A 16242-nucleotide genomic window follows, 5' to 3' on the forward strand; every position below is an offset into this window, starting at 1 on the left:
CATTTACTGTACGACGCATATCCCCAGAAAAATTTCAAAATAATATATATAAAAAAATAACTTTCCCCCCATAATTTATACCAGTAAAGTCTTGGCACCATAATTAGATGCGTGCGCATGGCGGATAAAGCAGGCAAGGGGAGGAGTCACATAACCTAAAATTTTGAATGTCTAAATTGAGACTGAAAATGTTTTGAAACTCTTTAAAAAAAAGAAACCATCTTACATAGAATAGAAAGCTCAGAAGAAGAAAAAAAAAACATTTGGAATTTTGATTCTTCTCAAAAGATATTGGCTTTATATACAAAGTCGAACTGGAGTGTATGCAAGTATTTCCGTCGAATGCCTTTGATTTTCTTATATCCTATGCAGGCAAGGATGAGGCATGCTGAGAAAATTATTTAGACTAACTGGTCCAATTTTAATTTTCTTATGTACGTGCAAAGTGAATATTGAATATTAAATATGAAAGGGACTAAATGTTTAATTAAAAAAAATATATATAAATCTTAGTGTATCATCTCAGACGCAAAAAAAAAAAAAAAAAATAAAATAAAATTTGGGCTTTCTATTGTCTAAAGGGGGGGGGATCCTTGTATATGATATTAATATACAGGCTTTCTGATATTGAATGAAAATTAAACAAATCATGGTTCCCAGAGCTGGGATTGAGCTGCATTAATTATACAAGGGATGCAACTTCTTTTTTTTTCTTTAACTTGGTATCAATATCGAAGTTCGTATGAAGGCAAGTTATCTCTCTTAGTGAGTTAACTCCCCTTAGGCCCACGCTTACAAATTTTCACTCGGTACACATTTTAGGCCTTTACTTCTGAAGTTCCTGACGTTGGGTATGTTTGCATTAATTTATTGTATGAATGTCGTGTAGGTTATCCAAACCTTCTATATTGATGGCATTAATGATATGTTAGTCGAACTTTAAAACAAGAAAGTCCTTCGATAGGGTGAGGGGTAGGTGCTGGGAGGGTACCCTACCTATTTTGTTTTTAAATGGTAATTAACCGTTTTGGCGTTTACTAGAGCATTCTTAAAGTCATTTTTCACGTATTTTAAATTAAACAAAAGGTAAAAGCAATGTTTTCAAAAGTGGGGGCCAACCTCCCGGAAATGGGGGGGGGGGGGAGGGGGCCTTCCCAAAAGAATTTGACTAGCCAAAAATAAATAGATAAATTAAAAAAAAACTCTCCTTAATTGTCCAAATCCTGGAATTTGCCAGTGCTCGACCTTACAACAACAAAACGTGGTGGGGGCCAACCAGCATCTAAATGAAAATTAACTATGTTAGCAAAATAAGTACTCCGGCAAAAAATAGGTGGGGGGGGGGGTGGTGGCACATACGGGTCTGTTACTTTTAAATAAAACAATTAAATGACTGAATGCTGAACTTAATTAATTTGGCTGAAAAATGATAATTTCGATTTAAAAAAAAAAAAAAAAAAAAAAAAAAAAAAAAAAAAAAAAAAAAACGACGTGCGATCCCTCGTTCTGACAGCCTTTAGTTTTGATTTTAAACCTGCATCTATATTGTAAGTTACATGATTATGTATATACACTGTCTTTTTAAATGTGCTCCTTAATGCACATGAAATTCACATGATGCACATTGTATATGATTTAAAATCGTACTAATGTCTTTGTTCGTTAAATTTAGTTAGCTACATATCAATTGTATAAAATTGAAAGTTTGGAGAGAGAGAGAGAGAGAGAGAGATCATACCAGTTTAAATCGAATTCTATTTATAGCTCTATTATCTTGAATTATACTGACCAACATCTGGTCGACATTTTTAAACGCTAGTGAAAGCATGGTGGTGTGCAAGAAATGGATTTTGGCCAAGGCATTTTCCGGGCACCCAGATTCGTCAAACTTCAGGATGGAGACGGAAGAATTGCCTGATCAGCTGAAAGAGGGAGGTAAACATGTAATCTATATACATGCAATATACAATTTATATACATGTATATGCTGCGCCATTTATAAAGGACTGCGGATTTAAGGCCTCACAACATATAAACATTTAAAGATAGCTTAGTAGGTCATGACAATATGTACTTTTCTCTGCGATTAGAAGTACCGTAGTGGATGAGTGTTTTCATATGGGGTAAAAAAGGGAGGAGGAGGGGGTGGAGGGGGTGAAGTTATCACTGCCATTAGGTTAAAAAGAAAACGGTAATTTTAATCCTCTTGTGGGTCTACATACAAAAGAGGAATTTCCTGCAAATCATGCCTGTCTTCTTTTCAAATATACAACACCTGTTTATTTGTTGAAGAGGTAAATAATGTATTAGGTAATACGCGTGAACCCTATACCTATATAAAACCCTTCCTCCAAATCAATTTAAAAAAGCTCTGGTTAATGTTTATACAAAGTGAATTCATATTGCAAAGGTGTAAAATGCATGAACTGTTAAAATTGACTGTTAAAATTGACTGTTAAAATTGCCAAAGTACATGTACATATAGAAGACGATGACAGAGACTGAGTACCCCAATCCCTTAGAATTTTTTTAAGGCAGAATGGGGTTTTCCTATCAGTACGCATGTGTGAAGGGTATTTTTTCTTGGCGACAAGTAGGTCTATTATTTTGTAATTTAACTTAATTTTATTTTACTCAATTACTAACACAAAAACATTCATTCATTTGGATATTTATGAAACAGAAAAATGAAAGTACATCACGGCATCACGTTCTTCGATCTACATGATTGTACTTTACAATTATTATTTAACATACAAGCTGGCCCGGTAAGTTTAATCGATTGCTAAATGCATTTTCTTTTGCAGAGGTGCTTTGTGAAGCCATCTTTCTAAGTGTTGATCCATACATGAGGTATGTAATAATTAAATAAAAATCTTGTTTGGTAAAATGATTTACGTCATTTTACTACAAGTTCAGCTTGAAGGTATTGTTAATGTTTTGTGATTGTTTGTATAAATTAATGTTTGTAATGAAAAGGGTCGCGCAGCAAAGCAGCATACTGTTGTCTGTTCTTTTTGCCAGATCATTTCCATTTCTGAAAATGAAGATTCATGCCATCCATTTAAGGGATACTTTTTTTTAAATGAGTGTTTTTGAGAATTTTAAACTTTATTTCCTCACGAGTACTTATACGCATGTAGGAAATTAGATTAGTTTCTGAATCATTATTTTTGAGGAAGTGCTGATTGATTGTGTGCTGTTTTACGCCCCGTTCGAGAATCACCGTAATAAGACGTATACCGGCGAGACCTTTGTGTAGATGTGTAACTGTAGTGTTATTGTGTTGTTCCTGTGTATAGATCTTTACTCGGCACTCAGAGCCACTGAGCAGTGAGGGTTCTTTATCGTGCCAACGCCTACCGTGACACGGGGCCTCGGTTTTTCAAGGTCTCATCCGAAGGACCCGCAACTTTCACTCCAAAGTACCGAGCGCTTGGCGAAAGAACAGTTGCTACCTATTTTTTATCGACTTAGGTCAGTCGCGGCCGTGATTCGAACACACGACCTTCCGATCACGGAGCGAGCGCTCTACCGACTGAGCTACCGTGACGGTTTTTGAGGAAGTATTTCAAATACGCTTATATTGCTATGTTGTTCTTGACAGTGTACCTCTATTGCAAGTTGTTCCTTTGTACATGTACTGGAAGTTGTTCATGCGTACATGTACCTGTAGTGTTATTGTGTTGTTCCTGTGTATCTGTATTGTTAAATTGTTCCAATGTGTACTTGTACTGTTAATTTGTTCCTGTGTGTACTTGTACTGCGTACTAGTAGTTGTTCCTGTTTGTACTTGCACTGTTCTTAAGTTGTTTCTGTGTAATTGAGTTGTTCCTGTGTACTGTACTGTTACTAAATTGTTCCTCTGTACTTGAACTATTATTAAGTTATTCCTGTGTACTTGTACTGCTAGGTTGTTCCTGTGTACTTGTATTGTTGTTGAGTTGTTTCTGTGTACTTGTACTGTTAAGTTGTCCCTATGTACCTGTACTGTTAAGTTGTTCCTGTGTACCTGCCCTGCTTAGTTGTTCCTGTGTACTTGTACTGCTAGGTTGTTCCTGTGTACTTGTACTTCTAGGTTGTTCCTGTGTACCTGTACTGTTAAGTTGTTCCTGTGTACCTGTACTGCCAGGTTGTCTCTTTGTACATGTACTGTTGTTGAGTTATTATGTGTGTACTTGTACTTTTTCAGGTTATTTCCGGTTCCGCCCGGCTCTGTGATGATGGGTGAACAAGTAGCCCGGTAAGATTTTTTTCATTTTTTTCACCTCTCACCTATTACATGTACATAAGATCGATTGATTGATTGAATGTTGTTTATCGTCCCATTCAACAATTTTTCACTCACTTTGCACTCATTTCACCCATATACCGGTGAAGGGCTTCAAATTTAGACCTATACTCGGCACTGACTCAGAGATATTGAGCAGTGAGGGTTCTTTATCGTGCAAACTCCTACTGACACGGGACCCCGATTTTTAAGGTCTTATCTGAAAGACCCGTGACTTTCACTTCTGGTGTCGGGCGAACGAGAAAAGGACCCGGTCCTCCCGATCACGAAACGAACGCCCTACCACCAGCTACCGTGACAGGACCCGTGCAGAAATACGCCGAATTAAAAGAACACATTGATGTATAGTAGTTTTCGTCCTGCATGTAATGTTTCAGCCATCCTGGAGAGTTTGTCAGTTTAAAAAATGAACATTCTTTGTTATCATGCTCGTGCAGTGGTATTACATATGTGTATGTGTCATAGATTTATTTGTAAAAAGCAAAATTTCTTAAATGTTGGTGAGAAGGTCACTTAAGGTCAGACGACACGTTCCTCAAAAGGATACAACTTTTTTTTTCAAGATGATATGATTGAAATATTGCTTCTTCACAAAGAATTAGTGTACATTACCAGGCATTTATGCAAGATTCCAGATGATGGCATATCCTAAATAATTCTTTGCTACAAATCATTTGAACTACTGATATCACAATTTTCGTTTTATATATTTTTGACATTTTGAAAATAGATAAGAAATCAAGCATGCTGATAATTATAAATAATTTTGGTATATTACAAAGAAATGCAAAAACAAATATTTAAGGAACGAACCTGTCTTCTGACCTCAATTTAGACTTAATACAAAATAAAAATTAAACAGCTTTCTTAACTATCCATATACATGTAACGTTTTCTGTATAGCTTTTTTACCATGTCACACTTACAATGTAGCTATTTATAGGATAAGTAAAAGCGAGAACCAAAATTTTCCAGTGGGAACCATTGTCCAGAGCATGCTAGGCTGGAGGACTCATACCATTGTATCCGATCCCTCCAAACTCAACAAAGTACCAGACCTGGGGGATTTACCAAAATCGCTGGCACTAGGAGCCATGGGAATGCCAGGGTAACTTAAAATTATAGAACATGGAACAGTTAACATATTTTAAGGAAGAAATGTGACATTTTTTTCTTTGATTGGAAATGTTTGCTATGGTTAAAATACTGAGAAGTGATTACGAATTAACTGTCTGTAAAGTTTTTATCTGTTTCTATTTTTTTTTTTTACAGAACATTACTATTTGACTTTTTATTTTTAAATTTTAAGGCAATGACATGGTCTAAATTTTTATATTTGAAAAAGTACAACTTTATTTCTATGAATAGAACGTTGCTGTGGAAATTATATATTATTATATATTATATATGAAAAGTACAAGTAATTTTGAAAATTTGAAAAAAAAATTGATACCATTGATTCATACCCTTGTATGTAAATTCCAATATATTTTTTTAAAATTTCCAACTTGATGCAAGAGGTTACCATATAGGATTCAATATTGCATTGAAGTAAACAAAACTGAACATTTTTTCCTTTTTGGTAACCATTGCAACAGTATTCTTTTCTTTATAAAATTTGACGAAGACATGTTCATATGATATTAAACTTAAGCTTTATAACATAAGTACAGTTTAAGATAATTTATTTCTTGATTTATAATATATTTCTTGATTGTAAAAAAAGTTACCAAATTCTTAAGGCAGCAAGAGATCATTTAACTACTTTTATATTGTTTTCATGGTAATAGTGCAATGTAGCAATATATCCCAATTTTTTACTTTTGCTATCTGTGTTACAAAAAGCTTTAAAAGATATGTATTTGGCAGTCTTGATTTTTTATGTCTTTACTTCAAATATTAATGAGTATAAATCAAATGTTAGCCACAAATTTTGTGTAACTACACTGTGTTACCATGATAACCATGAAAGTTAGTTATAGAATAATATTCCTATAACCCTTCTACATAACTTCAAATATTTATATTTTTTTCTTGTCTTGGAGATTGAGTTTGATCATGTAACAACTATCATAAGTGAATGTTGAACTTTTTTCGGCATTTAAAATAGACGCAGAATGTATTCATGGTTACCAATTAGTTAGAGAAACATTCTAAATAACTTTGTGGTATAAATGCAATGAGGTGTATTGTTTTCGAGAGAGTGGTTGATTTGATATTCTTACGCTTTATTAAGGCTCAGTAAAGATTCAAAGTAGCTGAAATTATTAAATTTTCAAATCTTTTTGGCTGTTACCATGGCACCCAAGACACATAGCAAACAAATTTTGATTGGTTTATGTTTCTGGTATCAAACTATAATAATGGGCAAAGTTCATCAAAATGGGTGACCATGCCAAAAAAGTTTAAGTGTTACTGATAATTGCTCTCAATTTTCTCGTCTAATTTGCAATTTAATAAGAAAGCACAAATTACCATAGTTACCGTGTCATTCTCAAGTGAGGAGGCCCTACCTTACTCATGATCATAGTTAAGGCCACATGTCCAAAGATGTTGCTAGTGAATACAAAACGTCAATTAACTCACCTTAGTGATAAAGAAACTGTGTTCTTATCTACGTTTCTGCACATGATTAAAAGTGAAAATGGTACTAACGGGAGAGACAAGTATGAAGTAGTTTCAAATCTCTTTACTTTTATAAGTACTTTACATTTGTTTCTCTCTCATTCTTAAAAGTATGACAGCCTACTTTGGGTTTCTGGAGGCATGTTGTCCAAAGAATGGAGAAACTGTCTTTGTGAATGCTGCAGCAGGAGCCGTCGGCAATATTGTGGGTCAGATCGCCAAAATCAAGGTACCTTATATATTGATATTGGGCTATTGGCGGATCTAGAAGGGTAGGGGGGTCGCCCCCTGGAATTTTCAGAGTTATTAAATTTCTATTGATTTTGAGGTTAAGAGTATTTTTTGATGTTCTTTTTTTGCGGAAGGGGTGGGGGGCTTGTCAAAAAATTACGTCTGACATTTGTTCCAGTTAATGTGGACCCCCCCCTCCCCTGAAAACAAATCCTGGATACACTCCTGGGGGGACAACACTGAAAGAAGAAGAGTAACAAATAGCCTTGATTTATCTGAATGTCTTTCAAAAATCCCCATCCTATTGATAGACTTGGAACACATGGCAATCAAGCATCCACTTAGACTTTTTCGGGTGATCTGCAAGCTAAAACAGATATAGCAAAACTACAAAATGCATTTTTATCAGTACTCTGTTTCAAAAATTTGTTTCACAGCTGCCAGACAAATTGATATTACGGCTTTTAAAGAACATACATATTAAGAATGATGATATATATTTTCGTTTTGCAGGGTTGTAAAGTCGTGGGTAGTGCTGGAAGTGAACAAAAATGTAAATGGCTAAAGGAAGGTTTAGGATTCGACGAGGTGTTTAACTACAAAACAACCCCGCTGGAGAAGGCCCTTAAAGATCATGCCCCACAAGGAGTGGACTGCTTTTTCGATAATGTAGGTAGACATAAAGTAGTACAATTTTAGTTTCTTTATATTAGTAAAAATATTTGACTTAACAGTGTGTGATGTGTCTAGGATGAACTTTTCAAACTTAAATTTTTTTTAAATATGTTTGATATCTTTAAAATGAATTTATTGAAATTTAACTGTTTACTAAACTTATTAAGAAGGTTTACTAAAGTAAGATTTTTTGCTAGGTTGGTGGGGAGGAAACAACAAATGTACTGAAACATATGAACAAATGTGGCAGGGCTGCTATTTGTGGATCAATTTCACAGTACAACAAAGAAGAAAAGGACAAAGGTTACTAGCCTAAATGTTTATTACACTGATTCATTAAGGAGCAAGCAGAAGCTGCTGTATGGCCATAGTCGATTTAAATTCTTTAAAGCCCATACATTGTAATTGATTTATCCTTCTAGATTCATTTGTTAGTGTTTTATGTAATAAAGTCGTGCAGGACATAACTTGATGGTGAAAAGTCTTAGATTAATCCTTCACTTTTTTTTTTTCTGGTTTAGATTTTAACAGACTGGAAGTGTTCCCATTTTATCCTATTCAAATTTTTTGCTCATTTTTACACGTACTACAACTGTAAGCAAAATTCAAGTCCCTGTGGTTTCCTTATAGCCGAGTTTTTAACGAATGATACTTCGTACCAGAATAAACTTAAACTTCTCAAAACCAATCATAAAGATTCTCCGCCGAAACATGGCTGAAATGTTGCCGACTCGGCGTTAAACAGTAATCAATCAATCAATCAATCGTATCATAATATGAAAAAAAAAAAAGAACTTGATAAGCGATAAATTAAGTTGTCGATGCCATCAATGGCAAAGCTTGAAAGGTGACACTGGCTGGTTTGTGTCATGGCACATAAATAAAATGAAGAAATTTAAAAAAAAAATGATACGACAATATTTTTTAGGTGAGCTACCATACGGACCAATGTTAATGAATATGTTACGTGTAAAGGGTATACAAGGATGGCATCACGTTCAGAAATGGCCAGAGGGATTAAAACAGATGTTACTGTGGATCAAAGAGGTAAATTGTTAACTGAATGTGTTAATATTGAAGAGGGTAGATAGTATAGACAAGTATCTTGTTAACGTTCATGCATGTATACTGAATCTGACGCTAGACCCATGCATTACTTTTCATGGGGTGCCTTGTTGAAGTGCATATCCAAAAAAAAAAAAAATCAATTTTACCACTTTTACGTTCTTCCCGAAGCAATCATAAGTTCACATAAAGGTTACTGACTTCGTAAAATTTTCAAAATTTGCATAAATTAGTACTCACTTTACCTGACTTTCGAATTTTGGTTACAATAACAAAATACACAATAGTGTGTATGTATGTTATCCAGAGGTACTACTGTGCATTTGTATTTGAAATTTGATTATTAGTCCCCTACCGGTGAAACCGGAGGGGACTATAGGTTTTCTCTGAGTCTGTCCATCCGTCTGTCTGTCTGTCTGTCTGTCCGTCTGTCTGTCTGTCTGTCTGTCAGTCTGTCCCACTTGGTTTTCCGCACTTTTTTCCTAAAAGCTTGCAGATATTGAGCTGATTTTTGGTATGTGAGTGTATCTTGATGAGTTACAGATCAAGTTTGCATTTCGTTCCGCTTCATTGATTTTTGACGGAATCACGACCTTTTCAATTTTTACGGGTTTTCCGCAATTTTCTTCTAAACGCTTGTAGATATTGAGCTGATTTTTGGTATGTGGCTTTACCTTGATTAGTTATAGATCAAGTTTGCATTTCGTCCTGCTTCATTAATTTTTTACGGAATTATGGCATTTTCAATTCTTAAAGGGAACGGAACCAGATTACACTTGCCGGTAGGGGACTAGTATTGCTAATGCAATACTCTCAGAATGCTTGTTCTAATTTGATAATCACGTATTGCATTGTCTACAGTATAACATTGTAATTATGTTCTTTTTCAGGGGAAGATGAAGTATAAGGAAACTGTGACAGAGGGGTTTGACAATATGGTTTCTGCTTTCATTGGTCTATTTTCAGGTCAAAATATCGGAAAAGCCATAATAAAAGTATAAAAATAATTGATACACTGTAAATAAGATAAAGTTAAACACCGCAACACTGAATGTGATACATGTATTGCTAAAGCAATATTACAGAATTGTTTTTCACACTAGGAAATATTAACATCATTAAAATATTTTAAACTGAATGAAAATTTTTGTTATTATTTCAAAGATGACTAGAAACTAAAACTAAAGTCTTATAGACAATGAAAATAATTCTTTCAAATTGAAAATTTGTAAATTAATTACTGTTTTCAATTGGGGATGTCATTTTTTTGACAACCAGGAAAACAAGGATGATGAACATTAGTTCTGAGACGTAGAGTAGACGTCAGATCAGAAACCTTTGGCTAGCGAAGATGCAAAGGAAAGATTATGAATAACAGTATCAAAGGGCTTTGATATCTATCTTAATAATTACAATGAAAAGTAAGGGGTTTTCTGGAAAATCAAATATATTACGAGGATGTCTTAATCTAAGATGATCTACGTAGTCTAAGAGTGTGGGTTAAGGACACGTGTATATGTATATTGATCAAACCCCTTAGCTTTCACAACATTTCCCTCTATATATGTCTTCATTATAATTTGAACTGATATTAAATGGGCACATTTTAGAGATTTTTTTCATGAACGATGAATTAGAGCAAATAGATAAGGTTACAAAATAAACTTATGGCCAATAGACACTGATATATTTCGAATTGAAAGGGATATTTCGAATCAACGTAAGAATGATAATGGATATTGTTTATTGAGAAAACGTCGTCGATACATCTCAATGTTGAATTGAAGGCCGCGGCAAGAGATTTCATCTTTTCATGTATAGCGGAGCGGATAGTTGAAAAAAAAAATCACATGGCGAGGCAAGTGAACAAGCACCAGATTTTGCACGAAGGTTCCTTGTCTAGAAACTGAAAAGGAAATATCGCTGGTCATTAAGTTTCAAACATTTTCAAAATGGCCGCCATGATTTTCAAAATGTCGTTTTTTGTTATATTGCATGTTAAGCATTCTCATTTTTTCTCAAACATTTTAAAAACCTCTGAAATATTCAATCAAAATTTGGTTCAACATACGATTAAAGTGTTATTTCATATGCAGTGAGCATGTGATAAAGAGGAGCTTTTTGCTGTTTTATAATTACTCAAAAGAAATAATCTTCAGAGCATTTACAGCTGCATTGAGCAGTACAAGGATTTTCTTACCTGCAACATTTGCAGTTACCCAAACAAGTAATTCTACATCTTTTCAAGTACTTCTTGGTATGAGGCTGTCATTGGTGCCAAAGATGTCCCACGTGGGATCCAAACTCCGCTATCATTTTCACATATTAGTTTAAAGGTGAAGGTAAATTTTGCGAATTTCATGCATGTACCAGTCGTCTATATGTATGCTCTGCTTCCAAGACAGTCCTTTTTTGATATTCTCAAAAAGAACAGCCCTTAAATGGATGAATGCCATCAAGGGAATCCTGATTAGTGTGAAAATGTCAAAAAAGATGGATTTTATGTTGGTATTGAAAATTCCAAATTTGACGTTCTATGACGTTGTTGTAGACTTCTATGCTGATATTAGTACTGCAAAATCGTGCATTCCTTTGCTTACTTTAGCTTAAATGTTTACGTCATTCCCTATTTTGTTTATGATATTACCAAGATAAGGCCGCGTAGCGTAGTGGTCTCTAGAGTCGCGGAATAAGGAATTGATCCTTACATCTCGGATTCGAATCCACTGTAGGACGCGGAGACCAGTCCTTCAGATGAGATCGTATATACCGAGATCCCGTGTCGTAGTAGATGATGGCACGAAAAAGATCCCTGAACATCCCTCTGCTCAAAGTGCCGTCCACCGGCAAGTGGTGGCGTCTCAATGAGTGAACATTTCTCAAAAAACGTTAAACAAGCAAACAAACTCAAGATAAGAAAATTGACTGACCTCTTCCATATCATCTTCCTCGAATGATATTTTCTAAGTCATGATTCTCATTAACATTATCTATTGGTATAGATTTTAAGCCTCGAGTACTTCTATGTCCTATATTAATCAGAGATGCATGGAGGATGCTTTTAATGTGTTTCATTGTACCAGTCAAGTTTTCAGATGCTGCAATTTCAGCTAAAGAATGACAAAGTTAAAGTTTTTGGAGCAGGTTAAAGTTTTTGGAGCAGGCCTCATTTCCAAGTAACTATAAGTTCTATATTGACCAAACTTGCATGGGTGATACATCTAAGGATTCACACTATCAGGCTTGCTTTGGATGCTGGATTTGATTTACATTTTTCGGATGAGTTATCACTTTAAAGATTTTGGAGCAGATCTCATTTCCAAGTAATTATAAGTCCTATGTTTACCAAACTTGCATGCATGATACATTTAAGGGTGCACACTACTGGACTTGCTTCGGATGCTGGCTCTGACCTATATTTTCCGGATGAGTGACCAGCTTAAAGGTTTTGGAGCAGATCTCATTTCTAATTAACTATAGGCCCCATATTGACCAAACTTGCATGGATGATACAAGTAAGAATGCACACTACTGGACTTGCTTCAAATGCTGGATCTGACCTACATTTTCCGGATGAGTGACCAGGTAAAAGTTTTTGGAACAGGTCCATTATCAACAAACTATAAGGCCTATCTGAACCAAACTTGCATAGATGTTGCATCTAGGGATGCACAATACTAGATTATTAGTTTAGTGTGGGAATTTTGCCTTACTTAAAGACAACATTCGTTGAAGCGAGCTCTGTAATTTCTGATTACCCATGTATGGTATATGTAGTCGGAAAATTAGTCCTCTCTTCCACTTATTACGGATTTTCCCTGCTTTGCTTACTTTGTTTAACAGTCTATACATATATTCACCTTTTTTCTTGTCTTCCAGTCCTCAATGCCTCAGTTAGTATTTTGTCAATTCCTGCTGTTTTTTCATATTCAAAAGATTACCACTAGTAGCTGTTGTAACTTCCTTTTCGAGTCTTCTCTCTATTTTTGCATTCAGATCTTTCCCTAGATAAATTGTTATTGGTCCTTTAGAGTCTAGAGTCTCTTTAGTGCACACTTCTTTGATGTGTTTATTACATCTATTACATGTACTTGTTCCGCTAGGTCCAGCTTTACCAACATTTTCTTTTTCATCTGTTTGACTTAACCAGATCTTCTCTTTCTCAGAGTTTTTGTGATGTTATATAAGTCTTCAAATCTCTATTGGCTGCTCAGCTTCTTAAGCAAGCTCATTTATAAGGTTCTTTTTCTTTCCTGCAGTAAATTACGATCGACCTCTTTGTCTAGCTGCTGATATTTAATTTGAAGCTCACGTCTTTTCAATCTTAATTTTGCATTCTTGAATAGCTTTTTTCCTTAGCTTCTTGCCAGTTTTAGTGACACCAGTTCTTTCATTTTATTTTATTATTTTTGCCAGGATTTCAACACTTGCGTTTTTAAGTATGTCTTTACTTATATCCCACTCATTTATCGAGGTCTTCTATGGTATCTAAAATTTGAATTCAACTCTTTAGTTAGAATTGGAATTTTTCTTCGATTCATGTCTTTTACTTTTTTCAACATTGTATTTAATGCGCCTGTGACTACTCTTTCTGTGTTTGCTTGTCTTATTTTCAATTTGCCAAGTAGTAGGTGGTAGTCTGAATTTACGTAACATGCTCCTCATTTTACTCTTATATAACCAAGGTCCAAGTTTTTTCATCTCTGACTTTTCATGACAAGATCAGTCTGGTTTTTCGTAAATCCCTCTGGCGACTCCCATTTTTCCTTTATAGATATATAGTCATATGTGGGAATATGGAGTCATTATGTAGGTGCACCATGTCTTCTCATTGCATTCTCTTTGTTGTTGTTGTCTTGACAATCTTTGCATTCATATCAAATTCTAAGGTTTTAATGTGTCGTTTTGGAATTTTTTCTCACCATCGTAGTGCATGCAAATCACTCTTGATTGATTTACAATTTAGAAACAATTGTAAAATTGAATTGCGTTATAAAATTTCATTCCGCTTTGTTTTATAATATGATGCTTAAGGTAATATATGCAAAGCTTAGTTATTCCAAAATATGTCACAAAACAGCCAAAGTATGATAAATATTACAGTTTATTTATCAAGCTACAAAGAAAGAGTTCAAGCTTTGAAATGTTGCTATTTTGTTTTAGCGACAGCCATCTTGAAAATAGTCAAAACTGCGATTGCCAAAGATGATTTTAGAAACAGTATTTTCTGACAGATATTTGTGCCAAGTTTTGTGCTTGTCTCCACAAGTTAAATATTTGGTGAAATTTTGCTGTAAGCCACCATACTAGTAGAAGTTTTTTTTAAAATAAATTCTGCTTCATATAAATTCAAAAACAAGTCTGATAAAAATTGGGCGCAAGATGTACCAATGGGAATTGTTGTAAGACTTGATCTCCAAAATCTAGATAGATATTGTCAATCAGAAACTCAAGCATCCTTTTTGGTATCAACTTCGGAGTTCTTGTGTGTATGATCAGGATGTTTTCTAAAAAATTGTAAAAGCAGCTGTCAATGATTTCAAAAAGACTGGACTTTAATTTATCGCGGAGAATGGTTGTATAAAGTGTTGAAAAATCGTATGTTTTGATGCTATTGATTATGGTAAAATTTTGTAATTCCGAATGTCCCTTGGAGTTTTTCTTTCGTATCCACCTTTGATTTTCATCACTTCTTGAATACTGTTATATTGTTGTACAGTACTCCTGAGGTTTGTCCTTCATTGCTGTTTTATATTTTAGGGAGAAGTAAAGAAAGAGGCTAGATAGAACATTTACATAAACCTGCTATGTATCTTTGTCCCTAAGGATTTTATGTATAGTTTATAATTAGGGATCCAGTATAAGTATGGTAATTCAATTTCAATTTGATTCATGCTATATATATACTTAACTAAAATATACTTCTCAAAAAATCCTTGATATAGCTAATTTCACGACTGACATATCTAGTGCATGCTTTGCGTTGATATTGATGGATCAATTGTATGTTGTTTAACGTCCCATTCGAGAATTTTTCACTCATATAGAGACGTCACCATATACCGGTGAAGGGCTTCAAATTTTGCCCTTTAATCGGCACTCAGGGCCATTGAGCAATGAGGGATATTTATCGTGCCAACGCCTGCCGTGTCATGGGGCCTCGGTTTTTAAGGTCTCATCCGAGTGACCCGCAACTTTCACTTCAAAGTGCCGAGCGCATGGCGAAGGAACAGTTGCTACCCATTTTTTATCGACTTAGGTCAGTCCTGACCTCCCGATCATGGAGTGAGCGCTCAACCGACTGAGCTACCGTGAATGATAAAATCTTGCTCTAACATCTGAAAATCTCAAAATTTCAATTTAATCCAAGTTCCTCCAAAATACAATTAAAATAATGAGCGTTACCAACGAAGAAAAAACAATAGTTGTTACTTGCTTTGTTAACTGGGAACAATACATATTGATCGTATAATCTAATTTTTTCTTCACTTCTGAATTATTGAAGGCAGATGGATAGATGGGTTTAATATCGCTTAATGCGACATTTCATAATCCATTCTGACAAAATATCAAGGTCTTCTTTTTCATATTTGGCCCATCACCTGACGTAATCTACCCCAAAATATTCATAATATGTATGAAATTATGACGCAAGTTGAAAGACAGGGGTTCTTTAAATTTTTAAATCACGGGTGGGTCTCCTCTTTGGCACATGTTCCCAGCTCTGGTGTTTCCAGGGGTCCGCTTTTTAGCCCTCTTTACCATTCGTATTCCTTACTGGATTTATGAGATTGGTCACTGTTCGTTATCTTCACCTTTTACAATGTACCATTATAGAGACAACAATAGAATCATTATAATAATTGATTTAATCTCATTTAAAATTGAATCCATACATTTTTTTTTTACATTTAATCTTCATACTTTTTGCCATTAGTGCATGTATAATGACGTTGTGGAATAAAATATCTGACAAATTAATTCTGCTTCAGTTTAATATTTGTGACCTCATCTATTGTATTTGAAAGATCATCCAAAATGATGCACCATGCATCGTCATCCATTCAAGAAATTCAATTAAAGTGGCAAACCGAAAGCTAACTCATTCATTAGCTACTATTATCTTTTTTACAGTGCTATGCAGTTCTTGTCACGGAAACAGATTGATGATGAATTACAGCATGAAAGCAAAGAAAGCAGTCAGTTAAAATGATTGACTTGTTACAAACAGTAGTCAATTGTATATGTTTTATAGAGGATAGTTGTTAAAGTGCGTAAATTTACAGCTGTTGATGAAATGTGAAATGTCCAATGAAACAAAACAAATAGTAAGGAGAGGAAACTCCGATCTCTGA

The 16242-nt window shown here is 34.7% G+C and overlaps 1 protein-coding gene and 1 long non-coding RNA gene across 2 annotated transcripts in view; one reads left to right on the forward strand and one right to left on the reverse strand.

Annotated features, from left to right (window-relative positions):
- Positions 1–16242, reverse strand: part of LOC133187460 (uncharacterized) — a 204496-nt gene that overhangs the window by 7174 nt on the left and 181080 nt on the right. The gene's annotated exons all lie outside the window — the stretch shown is intronic.
- On the forward strand, positions 1820–10031 carry LOC133187795 (prostaglandin reductase 1-like). Its single transcript, XM_061323198.1, has 9 exons — positions 1820–1935; positions 2808–2853; positions 4193–4243; positions 5235–5399; positions 7028–7145; positions 7661–7816; positions 8020–8125; positions 8751–8869; positions 9778–10031. Exons 1-9 carry the CDS (start codon positions 1827–1829, stop codon positions 9886–9888), a joined length of 981 nt encoding a protein of 326 aa, XP_061179182.1. The 5' UTR covers positions 1820–1826; the 3' UTR covers positions 9889–10031.

This window comes from Saccostrea echinata, unplaced genomic scaffold (genome assembly GCF_033153115.1).
Source record: "Saccostrea echinata isolate AGI-Se365-2 ecotype Australia unplaced genomic scaffold, CSIRO_AGI_Sech_v1 ptg000015l, whole genome shotgun sequence".
NCBI lineage: Eukaryota > Metazoa > Mollusca > Bivalvia > Ostreida > Ostreidae > Saccostrea > Saccostrea echinata.

Excerpts from the sequence above, each read along its gene's own strand:
- LOC133187795 (XM_061323198.1), top strand. The coding sequence starts at position 1,827 with ATGGTGGTGTGCAAGAAATGGATTTTGGCCAAGGCATTTTCCGGGCAC. Across the intron at positions 2,854-4,192 it reads AGTGTTGATCCATACATGAG|GTTATTTCCGGTTCCGCCCG; the intron begins GTATGTAATAAT and ends GTACTTTTTCAG. Across the intron at positions 4,244-5,234 it reads ATGGGTGAACAAGTAGCCCG|GATAAGTAAAAGCGAGAACC; the intron begins GTAAGATTTTTT and ends AGCTATTTATAG.